This window comes from Periplaneta americana, chromosome 7 (genome assembly GCF_040183065.1).
Source record: "Periplaneta americana isolate PAMFEO1 chromosome 7, P.americana_PAMFEO1_priV1, whole genome shotgun sequence".
NCBI classification, from domain to species: domain Eukaryota; kingdom Metazoa; phylum Arthropoda; class Insecta; order Blattodea; family Blattidae; genus Periplaneta; species Periplaneta americana.
The window spans coordinates 31,617,658-31,645,092 of NC_091123.1; the positions used below are offsets into that span (position 1 = coordinate 31,617,658).

General features: G+C 31.1%; 2 protein-coding genes across 6 annotated transcripts in view; one reads left to right on the forward strand and one right to left on the reverse strand.

Annotated features, from left to right (window-relative positions):
- Hexim (Hexamethylene bisacetamide inducible) overlaps positions 1 to 27,435 on the forward strand; it is a 215,254-nt gene that overhangs the window by 104,334 nt on the left and 83,485 nt on the right. The gene's annotated exons all lie outside the window — the stretch shown is intronic.
- Smug (Single-strand-selective monofunctional uracil-DNA glycosylase) lies at positions 1,465 to 13,441 on the reverse strand. The gene is made up of 5 exons (XM_069830558.1): positions 13,037 to 13,441; positions 12,545 to 12,808; positions 10,754 to 10,909; positions 7,284 to 7,423; positions 1,465 to 7,051 (listed from the first exon to the last, which is right to left on the reverse strand). The coding sequence occupies exons 1-4, from the start codon at positions 13,271 to 13,273 to the stop codon at positions 7,292 to 7,294; spliced, it is 789 nt and encodes a 262-aa protein (XP_069686659.1). The 5' UTR covers positions 13,274 to 13,441; the 3' UTR covers positions 1,465 to 7,051; positions 7,284 to 7,291.

Sequence of the window (27,435 nt, forward strand, 5' to 3'; positions counted from 1 at the left end):
AAATTATTTAATAGTCTACCTGTTGATATAAGGAATCTTCCATTCCAAGTTTTTAGGAAACGAATTAGGACTTTATTATTGGCAAATCCATTGTATAATGTCGATGAGTTTTTTTAATATTCATGTATCTTAATTTGTATCCATTGTATGATATCATGTATTTTAAATTGTATATGACGATGCCATACATGTTCCACATGTTTTTGCAAAATAAACTATCTATCTATCTATCTATCTATCTATGAACCGACTAAACCAGAAGCAACGTTCTGTTGCTCGCTTTCTGAGCTCTGTTGCCACATAGTGGCGCGAGATTCAAAGCATGTTCAGCGTTTGTCACCGATATGTTTAAAATAACTACTGTCGATTATACTATCAACAATATTAGTAATTAAAATTACTGTTTTTAAGAAAGCACGAGCTAATGACGCAGGTACAAAATGCGACTCATAATGCACGTGGTACTGAAAATGAACTGGGAAGTTTGGCTACACTGTCTCCGTGATTCCATTGCCAGATTTTCGTTAGCAGACGACATTTTCACGTGAGGTCCAATGAAAAGCTCCGTTCTTCTTTCCCCCTCCAAGCCCTCACACTCAACGTGTCATCACTGCACAAGCTACCCCTCTAACCCGCACTTTCCTCTCGCCATCCCAACTACTTCCTGTTTAGTCGGTTCATAACCTGGCTTTTAGTATAGGATCGCTACTATTGTCTCATCAGTTCATCACATACAATGTAAAACAGTACCGGCACAGTCTATTGTTCCTAGTACCCTCATCAACTCAAGCTTCATGGCTGTGTATACTAGACTGTGGTTTAACTTTATTTGCTACTTTTGCTATTACAAAGAATTGTTTGTTTTATTGCTTAAAGATTTTTTTTAAGAAAGCTTAACGTCGTTTTGGTTATAGAAAAGTATCTTATTTTGCTGTCCAACAAGAAAGTGATGGAGTTATGAACGGTAATGAAGTTTGTGTTAGGTCTAGCCTATGTTTTAAGAATAAGTCTTGCTCCTCAGAAAAGTTTTCTCGTCTGGCTGTTTGCTATCAGTAATGCCAATACAGTTTTAATGTAACAAAGCTATGGGAAATAATAGTAACTGTAACAAGAGTGGCAGTCATGATAGGTTACGGTAAATACATAGATTTAAGTAAGGAACTGCTATCTGAATTAATTTCACAATGTGAAATGTGTGGTATGTGTGCTTCTACAAGAACTTATGACGTGGCAATACATTCATTCATTTATTTCTTAGTATCAATGTTAGGTTCATTTATGTGCTGAGCTGTACTCGAAAAGAACAGAAATTAGAAGAACTCTTTGGTAGTAAATTTCATTTTGCCTTCCAAGTTCAGTGCTATTAACAGTGAATTGTACGAACTGAACATACATTGTAAAGACAATGGTGATTGTATCATTAGTTCATTACACAGCAAATAAGAATTCAGAGGTCATCAATGATGTGGTTGGCAAGGTAATTTATTCGTTACGTTTATGACCTAAATTACACGTTATTTATTGATAATTTACTTGGTGTAAAAAAACACTTTTTACATAGACATAGTCCACCTAATTAATTTTCTTTTACATATTAATAAAACTACTATATTTTAAGTACACAAATATGTTAAATTTTAAAATTATTTTATTTTTCTTATATATTTTGTTATGAAACCTTATTTTCTCAAGATTGTTTATACAGCCACTTTTTAACAGATTTTTTTTTAGAGTAATTGCAGTATAATTACGTCTATTCTTCCATATACACTTTAAAATCAAAGAAATAACTGGTAATATCATTTTCTTACGCTAGCACTTAATATTAATAACAATACAAGGAATATAATTCAAGATTTTATATTCCTTCATTATACAGTAGATAGCCCTGGTTCATATACAATCTATATAGTTCTACTTGTACAAAAATATGTACAATTTATGTTAATTAAAGGATCATTTTTTACAGGTTTATGGCATACCTATAATGCAAAATAAGAGTACCTATGATTCATTTCAATTTAACAATATGTTCATCTTTGATATGTTACCAGAGTGTACACTTCAAAATCATAGTCTTACCTATTTTAATTTGTAGGCCTATTGTTTGCCTTTAAAAAATTGCACTTAATAAACATTAAACTGTTTTACTTATTATTATTTGACAATCTGATTCATATTAGAATTTGCAAATTGTACAAAGAATAACAAAAATACACACAAATTATACAATATATAGGATAATATGAATACATGGATTCAGAAGAAATGTTCTGTAATAACCTAAATTTCCTATAATAATTATAAAATTATTACTTTGGAAATATCACTTAAGTGTTTTTGGCTAACATTTTTTACTATTTAATATTCACTAAAGGGAATGTTCCTGTTTATACTTTTGAAAAGATCACTGTAAGTGTGTTTGGTTAACGTTTTTTTTTCAATATTTAATATTCACTAAAGGGAATATACCTGTATATGTCAGATGTTTATAATTGTTAGATACTCATCTTGTCTCACTTCAAACTACATCACAGTTTTTCAACATGGAAATTTGTAGTTGAAAAGAATTACATTTCACCCAGTGTAGAATACTAGACTTATTTATGTGGCATATAGGCCCTAACTTAAAAACTAAATAATAACATAGAAAGAAGTTACAAATAAAACCATTTTATTCTCAAATCACAACGATATGATTTCTATCAGCTGTGTATAATAAGAATTAAGCTGTCTTTCATATACCAAATTTTCCTCCCAAGTATATGTATTCCTTTATTGATCATTCATTAATTATCTCTAAAAAACCAATATTTTGATTCATGATTTTGTTTATGAAATCGTTACTTGTGTTGTAAGAAAGTAACAAGAAATCTTGGATGAAATCATTAATTTATAAAATCATGCCTCAATGGACTTAACAGAAAGTGTCATTATAAGAAAAGAGAAATTCCTTTTTCTGTCAATAAATTTCCTATCCATCCCAGAATCCTTAAAGAGGAGTTAATGCTGTGCGAATTGTTATCTTGCCACAAAATATGACGTTCAAACTGCAACCAATAACCAATACATTAGGGAATCTGAAATGCCACTACAGGGAAAGGAAGATTCAGAGACTTGTTAGAAATATTAAAAACAATAATCAGTCTTTCGGATGTTAGTTGCACAAACATGAGTGAATGTAATTGCCAAGGAAAGAATTTTCAAAAGATACAGAACTTCCAAGAAGAAGAGTGTTGAGTTGCAGAAGTTTCTTTGTTACAACATTGACTGCAACACCTTAGTGAATTTGGATGTTATTCATGTGGTTCACGGTTCATAAATGTTGTCAGACTCAGATATTATTAGTGTAACAACCCAACACATGATGAGTCAGCAGCAAAATATATTAATTCAAAGAGTTTGAACACCTGAAAGTATTGACACCTGAACAAGTGTTGGTTTTGCAGTCACACATGTAAGGTCAATCATATTGTGATGCCCACGTGAGATTCGATCTCACGACCGACGGAGGAGAGGCTAAGTCGGCCTTGTGTTGGGCGGGGTGCGCGCGCATCTGCCTCCTGGGGCATGGCTACGCGCGGTGAAGGAGGGGAGCAGCAGCGTGCGAGATGATTCGAGAATGGACACACGCGTCGAAATATCGAGAATTAGAACTTTCCAGGCTACGTCGCTGTGCTATAAAAGAAGAAACGCCAGCGAACTAGAGTAGAGTTTCAGTTGATTAGTCAGCCAGTCAGTGAGTAAGCCAGAGCAAGCAAGCCAAATTGTGTACCGGAGTTCGGCTCGAGTGTGCGTCCGCAACTGTGACAGCATCCGAAGGCCTGAGTTCGAGTGCAGTGGACCGCAGTTGGAGGGACCTGAGTTCGAGTGCAGTGGACCACAGTTGGAGGGACCTGAGTTCGAGTACAGTGAACTGTCTCAGAAGGTCTGTGGTTCGAGATACTGTGAACTCGAGTGACTGAGCTAGAAGAACTGTGAACTGAGAACTGATAGTTCTGATTTGTAAATAGTGCTTTGTAAATATTAATTAAGATTAACAGTTCATTGTTGTTCGTAATAGTCCAAGTAAATTGTCATTGCCGTCAGTGGAGTGCTATAACGAATACTGTGTTGAGTGAAAATCCTATTGTTGACGAGAGCGTTTAAGGTGAATTGTAGAAAGGAATTATTGTTGGAAGAATAAAATCCTATTGTTGAGTTGAAATAAATTTACACTGGTGTCAGAAGTGGGATTTTATCGACAATGGAGAACCTACAGCAAATCTTGCAAGCCATCGCGAAATAAAATTTACAATATTATGCAAATGAGAATATTTTCATTGCATTTAGTGCATAGTTCATGGAGGATAATGTGACAAAAAGCAAGAAACAGAAGAAAATTACTTTATTCTGAAAGATTTAAAATTATAGGTACAATATACATTCAGGTATAAAAAAAATCAAATATTAATTGAAAGCATTTACAGTTTTACATAAATCTGTTTTTGTAAATTCACATTTTTAAAAACTGGATATCTGTACAAAACTTTTCTACTCTCATATAATTAATAGATAAAATATTTTATTTAGGAAAATAATATCTACTTATCCATACTGCAAACAGACTTAATTAAAATATTATGGTAGCTTTAATGAGAGCCATGAATGACACAGAAGACATCAAACTTATTTATTGGAACCTGCAGTGAAACTTTTTAAGTGAAGGTGGTGTCAACCTTCACATGTGTTATGGAACTAATTTTGGAGTACCGGTACCTCACAGACGAACAATTGGAAAAAATTAAAGGCCAGTTGGAGTATCTAAATACACTTGATCAAGACTATTATATAAGTTGGAAGGGGAAATGTTTCTAACAGCAGGTTTGAAACTTAAGCTACTATTACTATCTACTGCTTCCTGTGAAGCTCTGCTGTCTAAATGACAAGAAAAGAGACATCTGGGAGGCTTTCTACATGACCGACCAGAAATGAATTGAAACTACATAGCAACTAAGGCATGTTATGAATAGAGCAGCGATCCATGTTTTCCACTTCAAATTTTTCAGCATAAGATGATTTTGTGAACCTGATAATAAACGTGTGTGAGATAACCATATTATGAAGTGTGCAATAAGAATGTATTCTATAACTGAATTAGTTATGAAATAATAGTAATAAAAATTAATGCACAATCCCTCCTATTATTAAACTATTTATTCAACTAGATAATCAAAAGAAGAGTTCTGATGCTTTATATTTGCACACGCGCGCGTGTGTGTGTGTGTGTGTGTGTGTGTGAGAGAGAGAGAGAGAGAGAAGAAATATGAAAGACAGGGATAGAAGACTCTGTACACGAGTAGAATGGCACTCCTGCCACTCAATTGTACTTCCGGAAACATCATTTGTTAAAAAGAAAACACACACACACACAATTTTATATTTTCAAGTATCAGATATATAATAAAATAAAATAAGAATAAAGCAAAAAACTTTAAGAATAGTTTTTAAAGCCCACTTTCCTCTTTCAAATAGTTCAACTCCTCATCCGAAACCAATGCTGTGTACACTTGAACTGATATTTTTGTTATGAGTTGTAGTGAGACATTCCCCCTCTGCTCTGATTCATCGGAGCAAATAGATAAAGTATCAGAACTCCACTAGCTTACTATTTTATTACTTATTATTTTTCGCCCAAACAGAAAAAGTGTTATAATAAATTTATTCTAAGTACCATATTTCAGTATACGATCACAGAGAATGTAATTGTGAAAATATGATTGTAACTATAATTTTATAAGACATTCTAATTCGAAATTTCGACAACTCGAATTACTTTTCAGCTTCCATAACACTTCAAGATATCGAGGTTTGACTGTATTTTGGTTTTGTGTGAAGCAATATGGAGTGTAAAGTAGGAAAGTTAAGAAAAATAATTTCACTTGTGTCAGTGTACATGGTGAAGCTGAAAAGTATTTTGTGTAATTGATTTATACAAAGGAATATGGAAATAAGACAAACTAATTACATGTTTTAATACATGTCATTAAAATTTTGTATCATAATTCTACTAAAAAATACATAGAATTGCTTCTGATTTGTTAAATAAAAATTAATGCATATATTTATTGAAAGTCTATGGATAAGCAGTAAATTAACATTAATCAAAATTTATTTCAATGCCATAAAAGATAAGCTATTCAAAGTAATATGTTCTTTCTCATGTTGTGAATCAGCTACTGTATTTGACCTATTTCATAAATTTTATTGAAAAGTTCTTATTAAAATCATCTTTACAATTTTAAAAAAATTACAATTAAATCCAATGTCATATCAAAATGTTTCAATAAATAATCCAATAATATGAATGAAGGGCTTGGGGTAACATAGGGACAAGCCACATTGAAATTTCACCGCAAAGCAACTCTTAAATTTTAAAATTATAACAATTAATACATCTGATCTTTAAATTAAGTTCAAATGTGGCTTGTCATTATGTTGCCCCAAGCCCTTCAAATGTAATTGATCTCCACCAAATCATGAACTGCACCTTGACCTGAAATAATTTTTAAAAACAAATCGAGAAAATTATTAACTCTTAGCAATCCTAGAAAACATAGCAAATATGTTCAGAAACACACCTCTAATTGCAAGGGTGAGAAGAAATAATTTTTACAGACAAATGCTTCTTTTGAATTGTCAAGATAATCTGTGACCATAAATTTGTTCATCATTGCATACACATTACAAAACACGTATTCCCCATTTTTTTCAGTGTAACAGCAGTTGGATGTACAAGTTCTGAGACAATGAACAACGGTGTAGGTAGGAGGCTGTTAATCCACATGCGTTGCTACATTAAAAGTTTATTTTGGCCACGTTCAGAACTTAAAACTTGAAATGCTCCAGTTGATGAACTCGTAGTCAGCTTTCAATATCAGTTGCCCATTCCTAAATGACACAGCTGGTTATGGCAGTTGATACAAGGTTGTTCAAATAATAAAAAAAAAAAGTCAATTCTGTCTCTTGCATTTCAGTCCAGCTCTGTAGCTATGAAGATGTAAGAAATGAACTGGAAGCAAAATTAAACACTTGTTAAAATTACATTAAACACTTTCCCAAGATAATTGACATACAAATTTAACATAGGCTTCGTCTTTAAGGGTTTCTTATGTTCTCATTTCAATTTTGTGCACTTATCATCATTTTAGTCCTCATCATTTTTTATGTCTACATAAGAATGAAAATAAAGTTAGTTAAATAATATATGTACAATATTTAATTATTAATGAGGTTTTATTTACCATGTCCCCTATTCAGGAACAGTAATTCTACTTGGGCACAAAATGGCCAGTAACCCCAGTTCTTCAAGAAGTTGTGTAGTTTCTTCTCGCCAGTTCTTTGAAGAGAAATTACGTGGACTGGGGTGTGAAATGGAAACAACCTATATTTAAACAAGTAAAATAAAATTGGTATTAATTCCTGATTATCTTAATTAAAATATTTTCATTTATTCATTCATTTATTTTATTCCATAAATCTTACATGAGCAATGAAGCTTTAAGATGTGGAACAAGTCAAAATTTTACAATATTACAATTACAGTGTTTACAAATTTTTATAGTTTTACAATTTACAGTCTTACTAATAAACCGTGTATAGTTTTTATACGAGACTTATGCAGAGTTGAGACAGAAAACGTTACTAATAAACCGTGAATAAGCTATGGACGAATAAACAGGCTGTAACTATACAATGGGAATTGCTTTGCAGTAGTTATATACACGAAACCCCTTGTTTAAGTGTTGTATATAGGGAAAAAATGGCTGCCCCCTTAACAGCTGTTCGTATCGACTGTCATTTTATGATGATGTTTACTTTGTAACCACAGAAGAACAAACCAAAGATCATAGAATTATTAGAATAATATTGCTGTAGCTTGTACTCTTTGACCAAAATGTAGTGTGGTAATCGATTAGAGCCAGTTGTACTATCGATATTTAACATGCCACACTAGAGCGCTCTACCAGATCCTGTAGAGAACCTCAGATATTCTATTACCTTTCGTAACGAAGTAATGACGAAACTATGACGTAGCTGTGTAACAGTTATACTGTTGTACACGACGTATGTAGTGATTATTAGTAAGGAATTTACACACGAGTTATAAACGAGCTACTCATTGTATAAGTATAAGACAGTTAAACGTCTGTATATAGAGTTTTTATTAGTAATACCGTTAGTAATTTTCTACAATTTTGTGCAATTTTTTACAATATTTTGGCGAGATGTAGTGAGATGAGGTGAGGTCCGAGGATTTGCCAAAATATTACCTGGCATTTGCCTTTTGGTTGGGGAAAATCTCGGAAAAACCCAACCAGGTAATCAAATCAAAGGGGGGTAATGAAATCAAAGGAGTTGATGCCAAGTACTCGCCATAGACCATCCGGCTTCTATGCTGTGCATCACAAGGAAGTGATTTTAAAAAATGGAGTGTTTAACAAATATAAGACGAGTATTTTTTCCAATTTTCTGCATCTGAAAAACAGAGGGTCGTCTTAAATTCGCGTATTGAGGAAAATACACAAATTGTGTAGCTTTTTTATGTTGTACAGTACACTAAGTAATGCCGCAGGTGAAGTTGTTTCTCTTGTGATCTGCTTGTTCACAATAGTACAGTAGCGTGCAAATTAATCTGAACAATGTAATTACTTATGCAAAAACACTCAAACGGGATAAAAAAAGGATCTAAGACATACCTCAGTAATCTATGTGACCTCCCTTGTTCCTAATAATAGCTCTGAGACGATTTGGCATGGATTTCACTAATTTCCCACACATATTCATTTCTTCATCGCGAAACCATACACCAATGAGGGCAGAAATCATCTTCTCCTTTGTAGAATAATCCATTTTTTGCATTCTTCTTTTGCAAATTGACCACAAGTTCTCAATGGGGTTGATGTCGGGTGAGTTGCCTGGCCAGGGGAGTACCTGAATATTCTTCTTGTTGAAGAATTCTGTAGTTTTTCGAGATGTATGGCATGGTGCCAGGTCTTGTTGGAACACACCTCTGCCATCCGGAAATGATTTTTGCAGCTGGGGTACGATTCTGGTTTCCAATAAGTGAATATATTTGTCAGAATTCATCATTCCCTTGATAGGTATAATGCTCCAGACCCTTCATGTGTAAAACAACCCCAAAACATTACTTTAGGGGGGTATTTGGGTGCTTGTTGGAGATGAGCTGCTGTTACTTTTTCGGATCCTTTCCGTACGTAAGAAACACGGTGGCCGTGGACCTCGAAATGAGACTCATCGGAAAAAAGTACATTCTTCCAGTCATTCACTGTCCAGTGTTGATGTAATTTTGCCCACATTAAGCATTTTTTGCACATAACAGGGGTTAGCAGTTGCTTCTTAATAGGCTTATGAGTCCTTCGTCCAGCTTCCAAAAGCCTACACCGCACTGTTGTGACGTGAATATTCGCCCCAGTGGTAGCCATTAACTCGCGGGTTAAGTCGACAGCAGTTAGTCTAGGATTTAATTTACTTTTCCTGACAATTAAACGATCATCTGCAGGTGAAGTCTTCCTTTTCCGGCCACAGTTTCCTTTTTCCTGGGGTGTGATGGATCCAGTCTCCCTGTATCGTTTTATGATCGAATTAACAGTAGCCAAACCGATGTGACATTCTGCAGCAATTTGCCTCTGTGTCATAGAAGAATGCTCTGCTAATGTTATAATTTTAGACCATTTTCGTGGAGTTGTATCCATTTGTGAAGACGACAGAATGTACACAGGACTGCAGTATTAAGTCTTCAACACAACTGAAATGTTTATAAGTACAAAACGACAGGCAAAATGTCACATATTATAAAAAAAATAACGGTAGACCTTCAACAATGGAATTACACGTACTACAGATGTCAATTAAAGCAGTATGAGCAGCTGTGAGGCCAACAACGACAGAAAATGTAAAAATATGTCGTGTTCGGATTAATTTGCACGCTACTGTAGTTGCAGGGTATATGAAAAAAAAAAACTATTCCAAATATTTACAGCACTTCAATTCAACCTCCATAAAGCCATTTAGTTAGTTCGTGTATATGTTTTTTTAATAGAATATTTAGACTGTTGGGCCCTACATGGATACAAATTTTATTTCATTAAGGGGATCTATTTATTCTGCAGATGTAAGTAAACTTGAAATTTTATATGTTCTAAGACCATAGCTGATAGTGGATTAATTGTCTGTGAATTCTTAAAAAAATAACTTAAAAAATTAAATCGTGTGAAAGCCATTGGAAAACTAGGGGTCATCTTATATTCGCGTAAATATTATATTTGAAGATACTGTTGTCATATCTGGTTGCAATAAAATGTTTACTTAGGAAATGGCAGATCCAGGAAAATATAATTATAGCATGTGATCACTGTTTAAAACAGCACAGAACAAACACAAATCATACACACCAAATCCATACTGGAGGAAGATAAGACTATTTTTTTTGCCAAGAATCAAACCTTAGTCCACTAGAGTTGGAGCTAGATATGCTACCACTAGAGTTGCAGCGGAGGAATAAAAAAAATCGTAGTTGAGTATTACAGTAATTATTATTATTATTATTATTATTATTATTATTATTATTATTATTGGCCTTTGTAGAGACATTTCATCCTATACTGAGTTTCATGCCAACAGTTTATTCTCTTTCTAGTGTAAGTACAGAACTATAGAAAGGAAGATACAAGGAATAATACATATTCATTACTTTAACTTTATCGAGAAGTTCTGTGCCTGCAAGAGCTTTCTTGGCTCTATCCTCAGCATATCTTCCAATGCCAACAAGCACTTCCACCTGCAGAAGTTCTAACACATCACGGAGAGTTTCATCACAGATTTCATTCACTGCCTGTCGGTCTGATGACTGAAAATGAAAGAGATATACATAATGTATAATGCGAGTCACAACAGCCAAACATTTCACATGAACAAATACAGGCAATTTGAAGTCCCTAGAACTGGATGTGAGCAAGAAAAATATGTCTATTTTCATAAGTTGTTCACTCTATAAAAATATTATCACAGCTTTAAGTGTACTCAGAAAAATAAAGAAAACTGTGGGTAACCTGCATTTTTTTTTTTCCTGAAAACCATTTTCACTAAGACCTGGCAACTTCAATGTTAGTAATGGTATACATATCTCGACAGGCCAGTTTAAAAGGGAAAAAACTCAAAATTTAAGGTTTTGCATTTTATAGCTTCCAGTTAACATCACTCTAATGTTAAACTTATAGTATATATGAAAAATAATTAACATAATTTGGAGTAATTTCAATGATCACTGGATTTTTCACAGCAACATGAAACTAAAATGCAGGTTTCTGAAAACTTTAAATTTTGAGTTGTTTCGTTTTTGAACTGGCCCAGCAATATAATATGCATGCATGTATGCTTGCTTTCATGTGAATGAATATACAAACAATTTAAAGATACTTCCTTTACTGGCAGCAAATAAAAAGATATGTAATGCAATTTTTTTGTTTCTTATTTTGGCATTCCTTCAAGAGAACTCAGATGAACAGAGAAAACTAAGGATACCGGTAGTATATCTACATATTTTTCCTAAAAAAACATTTTCACAAAACGCTAGCAACTTTATCTTTAGTAGTGTAATTTACAGGTATACCTCACTTAATGTCAGTATTCTTTTCCTGAAAGTCGGATGTTCTGCAGGGAAATGCTAGCAAGTGTTTATTTTCAATGGAAAAGCTATTTTTTTTCACAGAGAAATGGCCCGAAGGCTTGCACAGCAGCCTGAGGCTTATTGTGCTTACTGCTCCTGTTCTGTGAATATGTTTCGCCATACAGTCGCTCACTTGGACATGTATGTAGCATGTTGTATAGTGAACTTAACCCGAGATATCATAATGATGGTAATAACATGTCAAAAAACAATGGCGAAATGAGTCCGAGGTCCAACCGAAAGTTACCCAGCAATTCTGCTTCAGTTGGTTGAGAGAAAACCTCGGAACTTATCCTAACCAGGATTTCAACCCAGGCCCACTCGTTTCACAGTCAGACATGTTAACCATTACTCCACAGTAGTGGTTGGGGGAAAGCTACATACTACAGTACAATGAAGTTTTATTGTGCAGCTTAAATATGTTATGCTTTCCAAAATTTTTCTTAATTTATCGACTTTTTAAAAGAAAAATCGAGAGTAATGAAATGAAATGATGGAAACCAACTACAAGGCACGAAAAGAAATGTACAGTCCAGTACAGCATGCACACGACTCCTCTCCTCACCCTAAAACCTCTCTTCCCCATTGACAGAATGTTTCTTGTGGTGGGTGAATGTGCGATAGTGGTTCACTTCTTCTGAAGAATGATCATTTCTTGTATGATATTCCCTCTAAACAATTGTTATATATATGACGTACCGTACTGTATGATTGACCTTTAAAAACCTGGCAAGTTAAGCCTACGAAAGTAACTCAGAGTTAATATATTTTATAATCCTTGATTCGTTTATACAATTGAATTATTTCTGTGGTCACCTTAAGTTCTGCTGGAGTGATGTTTTTACCGGTGCTGGTCATGAAAGCTAGTGGACAGTAGTTATAGACAAATGCAACTTGAAAAAATGCGGCTGGATCTCCACATATGTTCTGAAAGAGGCCCCAGAACTTTCGACCGCTCACTTCGCTACGCTTACATTCAAGTCCCAACACCTGCCGAGATGGATGTTCTTTCACTGGTCGTCCAATATTTCCGGACACTCTCAACCACCCTTTAACCACGTCCACTTCACCAAATGGAACCTAAATCATTTACATTAGACATTAAGATTGGCTTGTGGTCTCTGGATAGATTGCTGTAGCATTTTCTAATTATATTCAACAGTTTTGCAAGAAAATTAACTACAACTTAGGGATATGTAACCAGTTATCAGGCGAACAACAGAAGAACCTCTTTGTACATAAGTACATACAACTGACAATAGCTGGCATAGCCTACCCTGCATATAAGATTACAAATTATTAGCTTACCCCAGTTTGTGACATACCCCATGGTCCTGGATTCATACCCAGAAATAGTATTTTTTTGGTTGATTGGCAGAACTTACGCACAAAATTTGAATGGATATCAAATGCATATGTAAGTGGATTATAAATATATTCTATTGGTTTACTGAATTCTAATGCGTTTAATTTTGTTGTCTGAAGTAACTCTATGCCAAGTAATTTGTCGGGTATCTTATCTGGTAATTCATTAAGATCCGCCATTTGGATTGTGGCGGTGTGCCAATATTCTTATGTATTATAATGAGTACTCATTCAATAAAACTTCCATAAATGTTTTTCCACATTTGATCTTATTACTTGTCCGATATTTGCGGTTATACAAATTACGGCCAATTGATCTGCGCCATCTTACACGTATCAGTGTCGCCAACTGTCGAAATAGAATAGCACCAGATCTTGGTTACAAATGGCAAGAAGAGCACCAGGAACCTATTCTAGAAACGTAGTAGTAGTATACGGATGATGATAATAATAATCACCATAATCATCCATGTCGTGACAGCTCACAAAGAGCTAAGGCAAAGTTTCCAAATTTCAAAGAATTTAAAAAATATCAAATTTTAAAAATTTTCAAATTTTATCGAGCTTCAAATATTTTCAAAATTTGCCGAAACTTCCAAAATCTTTCAAAATTAAAGAAAACCCAAATTGTAAAACTTTATTTCAAATTTAAAATCTCAAGTTTTCAAAATGTTCGAACTAAAAAAAAATTAAACATTTTTTTTTTTTAATTTTAAAGAATTTTCGAAATTTAAAAAAGTGTCCAAAAATTTTAAATTCCCAAAATCTTTATACTTTTCAAAAAGATTCCAAATTTTCAAAAGCTTTAAACAATTTTTAAAAATTTTCAAAATTATCAGTTTCTAAATTTTCAACAATTTTTCAAAATTAAAAAAAAAAAAAAAACATTTTTTCAAAATTCTTTAAAAAAATTATAAAATTTTCACATCAAATTTTAAAAAATATTACGTTTTCAAAGCACTCAAAATTTTTCAAATATTTTAAAATTCTCAGAACTTCAAAATTTCAAAATTAAAAAAAAAATTACAAAATTTTTCAAATTCTTTAAAAAATTTTAAAAATTTTCGAATATAAAAACATTTCAAAACAATGATTAATAGAAAACCACAATTTCAAGTCACACAGAGTTTAGTCAAGTCTTCTTCACTGGGAGCTTTACATGAAAACTAGATTTGTATTTTTCAGAATTGTTTAACATTTTTCAAGATTTGAATATAATTCACATTTTGAAAGGTTAAAAAAGATTTGAAATAAAAATTTTAAAAAATTTTCATAATTTCAAAAACATCACGTTTTGAAAAATTTCCATTCTTTTAAATAATTTTTTCCAAATTTTCACTTCTCCAGATATTTTGAAAATTTAAAAAAAATTTCAAAACTTCCAGAATCTTAGAATTAAAAAAAAAATAAAAAAAATAATTTTTCTAATTTTCCGAAATCCCTAAAATTTTAAAAAAATTTAAAACTTCCGAAAATATAAACAATTTAAAAAGTTTAAAAAATTTTCAAAACATTTCAAGATTTGACAATTTTTTCGAAATGAAAAAATGTTAAATTTTTCGAAATTTCAGAATATTTCAAATTTAAATTTAAAAATATTTTCAAAGTTAAATTTTTTCAAAATTTCAAAAAATTTCAAATTATTATCAAGTTATATATTTTCAGAAAGTTCAAACTAAAAAAATTTCAAAGATTTTCAAAATTGAAAAAGTTTTGAAAAATTTCAGAATTTCGAAATATCAAATACTTATTTTTTTTTCTAGAGTTTGCAAATTATCAATCTTAATAAGCTTCTAAATGTGAAAATTTTCAAAATTTGAAAAATTTCCAAAATTGCACAAAATAAATTTTTAAAATTTCCGAAATTAAAAAAAAAATGTAAACATTTTCAGAATTTTTAAAAATTTTTACAAATTTTCAACATTAAAAAAAATTTGAACAAAACCTTAAAAATTCTTCGAACTTTTCAAAATGTTTAAAGATCTCCAACATTTTAAAAATAGTTTCAATAGTTTTCTCATGATATAAATATTGTTGCATAGAGATTACTAGGTTGATGCCAGAACGTGTATTAGAGGCAGAGTGCATGTTAATGGCCTTTACTTCAAATTTTATACATTTGTGATACACCAAAACTCTTGGATAAATATTTTGCAAATCCATACTAAGATCTATTAAATGCCTATGCTTCATGTGGTCTTGTGTTGAATAGTATTGAATACTTCATAGTGTTACTTAAACAGCTGCTATGGAGTGTGTAGTATTATGTAGTAGAAATATGTAAAGTCATTCTAGCAATTATATATGTCTCACGTTACTTTTTTTGGTACTTTTACATGATTATTGATTTTACACTATTTGTTATACAGCTGTTGTAGGCTAATCACTCGAGTGTTAGAAAAGAATTTTCATTTTTATACTACTATATTTTATATTCCTGCTCTTCTGGTTGTCTTGTTGCAATGAATAATAATAAATTGAAGTGTTCATAATGATCCTTTGACAACTGCAAAGAGGAACTAATGTTGTACTGAAACTGGTATCTTCATGCTAGGACTTGTAAAATTAGACAGTGCTTTTGTGTTGTGCTTTTACGCAAAACTTGATTTTACACTTATACATCTGAATAACATCTGAGCCATTGAATAAAACTTGTTCAAATTCATACTAAAAATATTCTGTTATTGATACAAAGATTTGTTACATTTCCATGCTTCTTGTGGTTTTCTTGCCTTGAATAATAACTGCCGATTTCACACTGATACACAGGGGCGTATTTTGCGGGCTACCGGGGCTACCGGCGGTAGCCCAAGGAAATTACAAAAGAAAAAGTTTATAATATAACATAATGTAATAATTTTGTATTATTAGTTTTACCATAGTAATTAAAATTAAAGTAATTGTTACATATATTTTGTGTAATACTAGGGTCAGCGGTAGCCCAAACCCTTTAACCAGTATACGCCCCTGTATCAGACATGACTGCAAATGGAATTGTACTGTTGCATAGAGATTACCAGCTTCATGCCAGAACTTGTACTAGACCCACAGTGCTTGTGTTTTACTTTCACATATTAATAAGCTTCACTGCAAATATTAAACATTTGTGGTACACACTGAACTCTAGGATAAATATTTTTCAAATAAATTCATACTAAGAATTATTACATGCCTATGGTTCTTGAGGTGTTTTGTGTTCCATGATATTTTATTGACAACTGTAACACGGACTCTACCGTTAAACATTGAATAGAGATGACCAGTTTAATTCCAAAACTTGTGCAACAGCAACAGTGCCTTTGTTTTTATTTCTAGCTTTTATGTGGTAATTATATTTTACATAAATACTGATTGAGGTGTATTAGAAACTGAAATGATAGATAAATATATTTCAATTTAATACTAAGGTTTATTACGTTCCCATGCTTCATATCGCATTCTTATTTAGGATAATAATTGATGGCTTCATACAGATACTTAGACAGCTGCAGTAAGGAATTTACTCTTGCATAGAAGTTCCAGACTTCAAACTTGGATGTATATATCTCTACCATGAATTTATATTCTACTTTCAAATAGTTATTGATTTTATAATAAAACTTACATGGCTGCAATACCGACCTATGTGTTGGAATAATATATTTCAAATTTACACGAAAATGTATTACTTTACCCTGCTTCTTGTGGTCTTGTTGTCTTCAACACTGATAGGCGACATTATACTGATACATAAACATCTGCACTAGGGACTGTATTGTACAGAAATTGCTAACGGAATTTAAGCAAATACACAGCTGCAATACCGACCAAAGTGTTGGAAAAATATTTTTAAAGTTTACACTAAAATTTATTAGTTTGTCATGTTTCTTGTGGTCTTGTTGTCTTGAATAATGATAGGAGACTTTATACTGATACTTAAATAACTGCAATGGCAATTATAATGTATAGAAATTGAGAACTGTATTTAAGCAGATACAGAGCTGCAATACCGACTGAACTGTGTAAATAATTTTTTAAATTTAAACTAAAATTTATTACATTCCCATGCTTCTTGTGGTCTTGTTGTCTTCAATAGTGATAGGAAACTTCATACTGATACTTAAACAACTACAATTGGGACTGTAATGTATAGAAATTGCTAATTGAATTCAAGCAAATAAACAGGTACAATACCGGCCAAAGTGGTGGAAAAATATTGTTCAAATTCACACTAATATTTATACTTTCCCATGCTTCTTGTGGTCTTGTTGTCTTGAATAATGTTAGGCGACTACATACTGATACTTAAACAACTGCAATACAGATTATAATGTATAGAAAATGCTAACTGAATTCAAGCAAATAAAAAGCTGCATTACCGACCAAAGAGCTGGAAAAATATTTTTCAAATTTAAACTAAAATTTATTACATTCCCATGCTTTTTGTGGTCTTGTTTTCTTGAATAATGTTAGGCGACTACATACTGATACTTAAACAACTGCAATACAGATTATAATGTATAGAAAATGCTAACTGAATTCAAGCAAATAAAAAGCTGCATTACCGACCAAAGAGCTGGAAAAATATTTTTCAAATTTAAACTAAAATTTATTACATTCCCATGCTTTTTGTGGTCTTGTTTTCTTGAATAATGTTAGGCGACTACATACTGATACTTAAACAACTGCAATACAGATTATAATGTATAGAAAATGCTAACTGAATTCAAGCAAATAAAAAGCTGCATTACCGACCAAAGAGCTGGAAAAATATTTTTCAAATTTAAACTAAAATTTATTACATTCCCATGCTTTTTGTGGTCTTGTTTTCTTGAATAATGTTAGGCGACTACATACTGATACTTAAACAACTGCAATACAGATTATAATGTATAGAAAATGCTAACTGAATTCAAGCAAATAAAAAGCTGCATTACCGACCAAAGAGCTGGAAAAATATTTTTCAAATTTAAACTAAAATTTATTACATTCCCATGCTTTTTGTGGTCTTGTTTTCTTGAATAATGTTAGGCGACTACATACTGATACTTAAACAACTGCAATACAGATTATAATGTATAGAAAATGCTAACTGAATTCAAGCAAATAAAAAGCTGCATTACCGACCAAAGAGCTGGAAAAATATTTTTCAAATTTAAACTAAAATTTATTACATTCCCATGCTTTTTGTGGTCTCGTTGTCTTCAGTAGTGATAGGAAACTTCATACTGATACTTAAACAACTGCAATATGGACTGTAATATAGAGAAATTGCTAACTGAATTTAAGAAAATACACAGGTGCAATACCGACCAAAGTATTGAAAAATATTTTTCAAGTTTACACCAGAATTTATTACTTTGATATGCTTCATGTGGTCTTGTTGTTCTGAATAATGACAGGTGACTATATACTGATACTTAATCAACTGCAATACCGATTATAATGTGTAGAAATTGCTGACTGAATTCAAACAAATATAAAGCTGCAATACCGACCAAAGTGTTGGAATAAATATTTTTAAAGTTTACACTAAAATTTAATACTTTCCCACGCTTCTTGTAGTCTTGTTGTCTTGAATAATGATAGGCTACTACAAACTGATACATAAACAACTGATATACCGATTATAATGTGTAGAAATTGCTAACCGAATTCAACCAAATAAACAGCTGCAATACCGACCAAAGTGTTGGAAAAATATTGTTCAAATTTACACTAAAATTTATTACTTTCCCATGCCTCTTGCGGTCTAGTTGTCTTTAATAATGGTAGGCTACTTCATAGTGACACTTAAACAACTGCAATAGCAACTGTAATGTATAGAATATTGGTAAATGAATTTAAGCAAATACACAGATACAATACTGACCAGTGTTGTAAAAATATTTTTCAAATTTAAACTAAAATTTATTACATTCCAATGCTTCTTGTGGTCTTGTTGTCTTCAATAGTGATAGGAAACTTCATACTGATACTGAAACAACTGCAATAGGGACTGTAATGTATAAAAAATTCTACCTGAATTTTAGCATTTACACAAAATCTTGTGAAAATATTTTTTAAATTTAAACTAAAATTTATTACATTCCCATTCTTCTTGTGGTCTTGTTGTCTTCAATAGTGATAGGAAACTTCATAGTGATACTGAAACAACTGCAATAGGGACTGTAATGTATAAAAAATTCTACCTGAATTTTAGCATGTACACAAAATCTTGTGAAAATATTTTTCAAATTCAAACTAAAATTTAATACATTCACATGCTTCTTGTGGTGTTGTTGTCTTCAATAGTGATAGGAAACTTCATACTGATACTTAAACAACTGCAATAGGGACTGTAATGTATAAAAATTTCTACCTGAATTTTAGCATGTACACAAAATCTTGTGAAAATATTTTTCAAATTCAAACTAAAATTTAATACATTCACATGCTTCTTGTGGTGTTGTTGTCTTCAATAGTGATAGGAAACTTCATACTGATACTTAAACAACTGCAATAGGGACTGTAATGTATAAAAATTTCTACCTGAATTTTAGCATGTACACAAAATCTTGTGAAAATATTTTTCAAATTTAAACTAAAATTTAATACATTCACATGCTTCTTGTGGTCTTTTTGTCTTCAATTGTGATAGGAAACTTCATACTGATACTTAAACAACTGCAATAGGGACCGTAATGTATAAAATTTCTACCTGAATTTTAGCATGTACACAAAATCTTGTGAAAATATTTTTCAAATTTAAACTAAAATTTTTTACATGCCAATGCTTCTTGTGGTCTTGTTGTCTTCAATAGTGATAGGAAACTTCATACTGATACTTAAATAACTGCAATCGGGACTGTAATGAATAGAAATTGCAAACTGAATTTATACAGAGCTGCAATACCGACCTAACTGTTGTAAAAATATTTTTCAAATTTAAACTAAAATTTATTACATTCCCATGCTTCTTGTGGTCTTGTTGTCTTCAATAGTGATAGGAAACTTCATACTGATACTTAAACAACTGCAATAGGGACCGTAATGTATAAAAATTTTTACCTGAATTTTAGCACGTAGGTACACAAAATCTTGTGAAAATATTTTTCAAATTTAAACTAAAATTTAATACATTCACATGCTTCTTGTGGTCTTTTTGTCTTCAATAGTGATAGGAAACTTCATACTGATACTTAAACAACTGCAATAGGGACTGTAATGTATAAAAATTTCTACCTGAATTTTAGCATGTACACAAAATCTTGTGAAAATATTTTTCAAATTAAAACTAAAATTTTTTACATGCCAATGCTTCTTGTGCTCTTGTTGTCTTCAATAGTGATAGAAAACTTCATACTGATACTTAAACAACTGTAATTGGGACTATAATATATAGAAATTGCTAACTGAATTTATACAGAGCTGCAATACCGACCTAACTGTTGTAAAAATATTTTTCAAATTTAAACTAAAATTTATTACATTCCCATGCTTCTTGTGGTCTTGTTGTCTTCAATAGTGGTAGGAAACTTCATACTGATACTTAAACAACTGCAATAGGGACTGTAATGTATAAAAATTTCTACCTGAATTTTAGCGTGTACACAAAATCTTGTGAAAATATTTTTCAAATTTAACCTAAAATTTAATACATTCACATGCTTCTTGTGGTCTTTTTGTCTTCAATTGTGATAGGAAACTTCATACTGATACTTAAACAACTGCAATAGGGACTGTAATGTATAAAAATTTCTACCTGAATTTTAGCATGTACACAAAATCTTGTGAAAATATTTTTCAAATTTAAACTAAAATTTTTTACATGCCAATGCTTCTTGTGGTCTTGTTGTCTTCAATAGTGATAGGAAACTTCATACTGATACTTAAACAACTGTAATTGGGACTATAATGTATAGAAATTGCTAACTGAATTTATACAGAGCTGCAATACCGACCTAACTGTTGTAAAAATATTTTTCAAATTTAAACTAAAATTTATTACATTCACATGCTTCTTGTGGTGTTGTTGTCTTCAATAGTGATAGGAAACTTCATACTGATACTTAAACAACTGCAATAGGGACTGTAATGTATAAAAATTTCTACCTGAATTTTAGCATGTACACAAAATCTTGTGAAAATATTTTTCAAATTTAAACTAAAATTTAATACATTCACATGCTTCTTGTGGTCTTTTTGTCTTCAATTGTGATAGGAAACTTCATACTGATACTTAAACAACTGCAATAGGGACTGTAATGTATAAAAATTTCTACCTGAATTTTAGCATGTACACAATATCTTGTGAAAATATTTTTCAAATTTAAACTAAAATTTTTTACATGCCAATGCTTCTTGTGGTCTTGTTGTCTTCAATAGTCATAGGAAACTTCATACTGATACGTAAACAACTGTAATTGGGACTATAATGTATAGAAATTGCTAACTGAATTTATACAGAGCTGCAATACCGACCTAACTGTTGTAAAAATATTTTTCAAATTTAAACTAAAATTTATTACATTCACATGCTTCTTGTGGTGTTGTTGTCTTCAATAGTGATAGGAAACTTCATACTGATACTTAAACAACTGCAATAGGGACTGTAATGTATAAAAATTTCTACCTGAATTTTAGCATGTACACAAAATCTTGTGAAAATATTTTTCAAATTTAAACTAAAATTTAATACATTCACATGCTTCTTGTGGTCTTTTTGTCTTCAATTGTGATAGGAAACTTCATACTGATACTTAAACAACTGCAATAGGGACCGTAATGTATAAAAATTTCTACCTGAATTTTAGCATGTACACAAAATCTTGTGAAAATATTTTTTAAATTTAAACTAAAATTTTTTACATGCCAATGCTTCTTGTGGTCTTGTTGTCTTCAATAGTGATAGGACACTTCATACTGATACTTAAATAACTGCAATCGGGACTGTAATGAATAGAAATTGCAAACTGAATTTATACAGAGCTGCAATACCGACCTAACTGTTGTAAAAATATTTTTCAAATTTAAACTAAAATTTATTACATTCCCATGCTTCTTGTGGTCTTGTTGTCTTCAATAGTGATAGGAAACTTCATACTGATACTTAAACAACTGCAATAGGGACCGTAATGTATAAAAATTTCTACCTGAATTTTAGCACGTAGGTACACAAAATCTTGTGAAAATATTTTTCAAATTTAACCTAAAATTTAATACATTCACATGCTTCTTGTGGTCTTTTTGTCTTCAATAGTGATAGGAAACTTCATAGTGATACTTAAACAACTGCAATAGGGACTGTAATGTATAAAAATTTTTACCTGAATTTTAGCATGTACACAAAATCTTGTGAAAATATATTTCAAATTTAAACTAAAATTTAATACATTCCCATGATTCTTGTGGTCTTGTTGTCTTCAATGGTGATAGGAAACTTCATACTGATACTTAAACAACTGTAATTGGGACTATAATGTATAGAAATTGCTAACTGAATTTCTACAGAGCTGCAATACCGACCTAACTGTTGTAAAAATATTTTTCAAATTTAAACTAAAATTTATTACATTCCCATGCTTCTTGTGGTCTTGTTGTCTTCAATAGTGGTAGGAAACTTCATACTGATACTTAAACAACTGCAATAGGGACTGTAATGTATAAAAATTTCTACCTGAATTTTAGCATGTACACAAAATCTTGTGAAAATATTTTTCAAATTTAACCTAAAATTTAAACATTCACATGCTTCTTGTGGTCTTTTTGTCTTCAATTGTGATAGGAAACTTCATACTGATACTTAAACAACTGCAATAGGGACTGTAATGTATAAAAATTTCTACCTGAATTTTAGCATGTACACAAAATCTTGTGAAAATATTTTTCAAATTTAAACTAAAATTTTTTACATGCCAATGCTTCTTGTGGTCTTGTTGTCTTCAATAGTGATAGGAAACTTCATACTGATACTTAAACAACTGTAATTGGGACTATAATGTATAGAAATTGCTAACTGAATTTATACAGAGCTGCAATACCGACCTAACTGTTGTAAAAATATTTTTCAAATTTAAACTAAAATTTATTACATTCCCATGTTTCTTGTGGTCTTGTTGTCTTCAATAGTGGTAGGAAACTTCATACTGATACTTAAACAACTCCAATAGGGACTGTAATATATAAAAATATCTACCTGAATTTTAGCATGTACACAAAATCTTGTGAAAATATTTTCCAAATTTAAACTAAAATTTAATACATTCACATGCTTCTTGTGGTCTTGTTGTCTTCAATTGTGATAGGAAACTTCATACTGATACTTAAACAACTGCAATAGGGACTGTAATGCATAAAAATTTCTACCTGAATTTTAGCATGTACACAAAATCTTGTGAAAATATTTTTCAAATTTAAACTAAAATTTAATACATTCCCATGATTCTTGTGGTCTTGTTGTCTTCAATGGTGATAGGAAACTTTATACTGATACTTAAACAACTGCAATAGGGACTGTAATGTATAAAAATTTCTACCTGAATTTTAGCATGTACACAAAATCTTGTGAAAATATTTTTCAAATTTAAACTAAAATTTAATACATTCCCATGATTCTTGTGGTCTTGTTGTCTTCAATGGTGATAGGAAACTTTATACCGATACTTAAACAACTGCAATAGGGACTGTAATGTATAAAAATTTCTACCTGAATTTTAGCATGTACACAAAATCTTGTGAAAATATTTTTCAAATTCAAACTAAAATTTAATACATTCACATGCTTCTTGTGGTCTTGTTGTCTTCAATTGTGATAGGAAACTTCATACTGATACTTAAATAACTGCAATATGGACTGTAATGTGTAAAAATTTCTACCTGAATTTTAGCATGTACACAAAATCTTGTGAAAATATTTTTCAAATTTAAACTAAAATTTAATATATTCACATGCTTCTTGTGGTCTTGTTGTCTTCAATTGTGATAGGAAACTTCATACTGATACTTAAACAACTGCAATAGGGACTGTAATGCATAAAAATTTCTACCTGAATTTTAGCATGTACACAAAATCTTGTGAAAATATTTTTCAAATTTAAACTAAAATTTAATACATTCACATGCTTCTTGTGGTCTTGTTGTCTTCAATTATGATAGGACACTACATACTGATACTTAAACAACTGCAATAGGGACTGTAATGCATAAAAATTTCTACCTGAATTTTAGCATGTACACAAAATCTTGTGAAAATATTTTTCAAATTTAAACTAAAATTTAATACATTCACATGCTTCTTGTGGTCTTTTTGTCTTCACTTGTGATAGGAAACTTCATACTGATACTTAAACGACTGCAATAAGGACTGTAATGTATAAAAATTTCTACCTGAATTTTAGCATGTACGCAAAATCTTGTGAGAAAAAATTTTTCAAATTTAAACTAAAATTTTTTACATGCCAATGCTTCTTGTGGTCTTGTTGTCTTCAATAGTGATAGGAAACTTCATACTGATACTTAAATAACTGCAATCGGGACTGTAATGTATAGAAATTGCTAACTGAATTTATACAGAGCTGCAATACCGACCTAACTGTTGTAAAAATATTTTTCAAATTTAAACTGAAATTTATTAAATTCCCATGCTTATTGTGCTCTTCTTGTCTTCAGTAGTGATAGGAAACTTCATACTGATACTTAAACAGCTGCAATAGGGACTGTAATGTATAAAAATTTGTACCTGAATTTTTAGCATGTAAGCAAAATACTGTGAAAATATTTTTCAAATTTAAACTAAACTTTATTACATTCCCATGCTTCTTGTGGTCTTGCTGTTTTCAGTAGTGATAGGAAACTTCATACTGATACTTATACAACTGCAATGTCGACTGTAATTTATAGAAATTGCTAACTGAATTTAAGCATATACAGAGCTGCAATACCGACCTAACTTTTGTAAAAATATTTTTCAAGTTTAAACTAAAATTTATTACATTCTCATGATTCTTGTGGTCTTGTTGTCTTCAATAGTGATAGGAAACTTCATACTGATACTTAAACAACTGCAATATGGACTGTAATGTATAGAAATTTCTACCTGAATTTTAGCATGTACACAAAGTATTGTGAAAATATTTTTCAAATTTAAACTAAACTTTATTACATTCCCATTCTTCTTGTGGTCTTGTTGTCTTCAGTAGTGATAGGAAACTTCATATTGATCCTTAAACAACTGCAATAGGGACCGTAATGTGTAGAAATTGCTAACTGAATTTAAGCATGTACACAAAATATTGTGAAAATATTTTTTAAATTTAAACTGAAATTTATTACATTCCCATGCTTCTTGTGGTCTTCTTGTCTTCAGTAGTGATAGGAAACTTCATACTGATACTTAAACAACTGCAATAAGGACTGTAATGTATAAAAATTTCTACCTGAATTTTAGCATGTACACAAAATCTTGTGAAAATATTTTTCAAATTTAAACTAAAATTTTTTACATGCCAATGCTTCTTGTGGTCTTGTTGTCTTCAATAGTGATAGGAAACTTCATACTGATACTTAAACAACTGTAATCGGGACTATAATGTATAGAAATTGCTAACTGAATTTATACGGAGCTGCAATACCGACCTAACTGTTGTAAAAATATTTTTCAAATTTAAACTAAAATTTATTACATTCCCATGCTTTTTGTCGTCTTGTTGTTTTCAATAGTGATAGGAAACTTCATACTGATACTTAAACAGCAACAATAGGGACTGTAATGTATAGAAATTTCTACCTGACTTTTAGCATGTACACAAAGTATTGTGAAAATATTTTTGAAATTTAAACTAAAATTTATTACATTCCAATGCTTCTTGTGGTCTTGTTGTTTTCAATTGTGATAGGAAACTTCATACTGATACTTGAACAACTGCAATAGGGACTAATGTAAAATATTTCTACCTGAATTTTAGCATGTGCACAAAATCTTGTGAAAATATTTTTCAAATTTAAACTAAAATTTAATACATTCACATGCTTCTTGTGGTCGTTTTGTCTTCAATTGTGATAGGAAACTTCATACTGATACTTAAACAACTGCAATAGGGACTGTAATGTATAAAAATGTCTACCTGAATTTTAGCATGTACACAAAATCTTGTGAAAATATTTTTCAAATTTAAACTAAAATTTAATACACTCACATGCTTCTTGTGGTCTTGTTGTCTTCAATTGTGATAGGAAACTTCATACTGATACTTAAACAACTGCAATAGGGACTGTAATGTATAAAAATTTCTACCTGAATTTTAGCATGTACACAAAATCTTGTGAAAATATTTTTCAAATTTAAACTAAAATTTTTTACATGCCAATGCTTCTTGTGGTCTTGTTGTCTTCAATAGTGATAGGAAACTTCATACTGATACTTAAACAACTGTAATTGGGACTATACTGTATAGAAATTGCTAACTGCATTTATACAGAGCTGCAATACCGACCTAACTGTTGTAAAAATATTTTTCAAATTTAAACTAAAATTTATTACATTCCCATGCTTCTTGTGGTCTTGTTGTCTTCAATAGTGATAGGAAACTTCATACTGATACTTAAACAACTGCAATAGGGACTGTAAGGTATAGAAAATTTCTACCTGAATTTTAGCATGTACACAAAATCTTGTGAAAATATTTTTCAAATTTAAACGAAAATTTTTTACATTCCAATGCTTCTTGTGGTCTTGTTGTCTTCAATAGTGATAGGAAACTACATACTGATACTTAAACAACTGCAATTGGGACTGTGATGTATAGAAATTGCTAACTGAATTTATACAGAGCTGCAATACCGACCTAACTGTTGTAAAAATATTTTTCAAATTTAAACTGAAATTTATTACATTCCCATGCTTCTTGTGGTCTTCTTGTTTTCAGTAGTGATAGGAAACTTCATACTGATACTTAAACAGCTGCAATAGGGACTGTAATGTATAAAAATTTGTACCTGAATTTTTAGCATGTAAACAAAATACTGTGAAAATATTTTTCAATTTTAAACTAAACTTTATTACATTCCCATGCTTCTTGTGGTCTTCTTGTCTTCAGTAGTGATAGGAAACTTCATACTGATACTTAAACAGCTGCAATAGGGACTGTAATGTATAAACATTTCTACCTGAATTTTTAGCATGCAAACAAATATTGTGAAAATATTTTTCAAATTTAAACTAAACTTTATTACATTCCCATGTTTCTTGTGGTCTTGTTATCTTCAATAGTGATAGGAAACTTCATACTGATACTTAAACAACTGCAATATGGACTCAGTGTATACAAATTTGTACCTGAATTTTTAGCATGTAAACAAAATATTGTGAAAATATTTTTCAATTT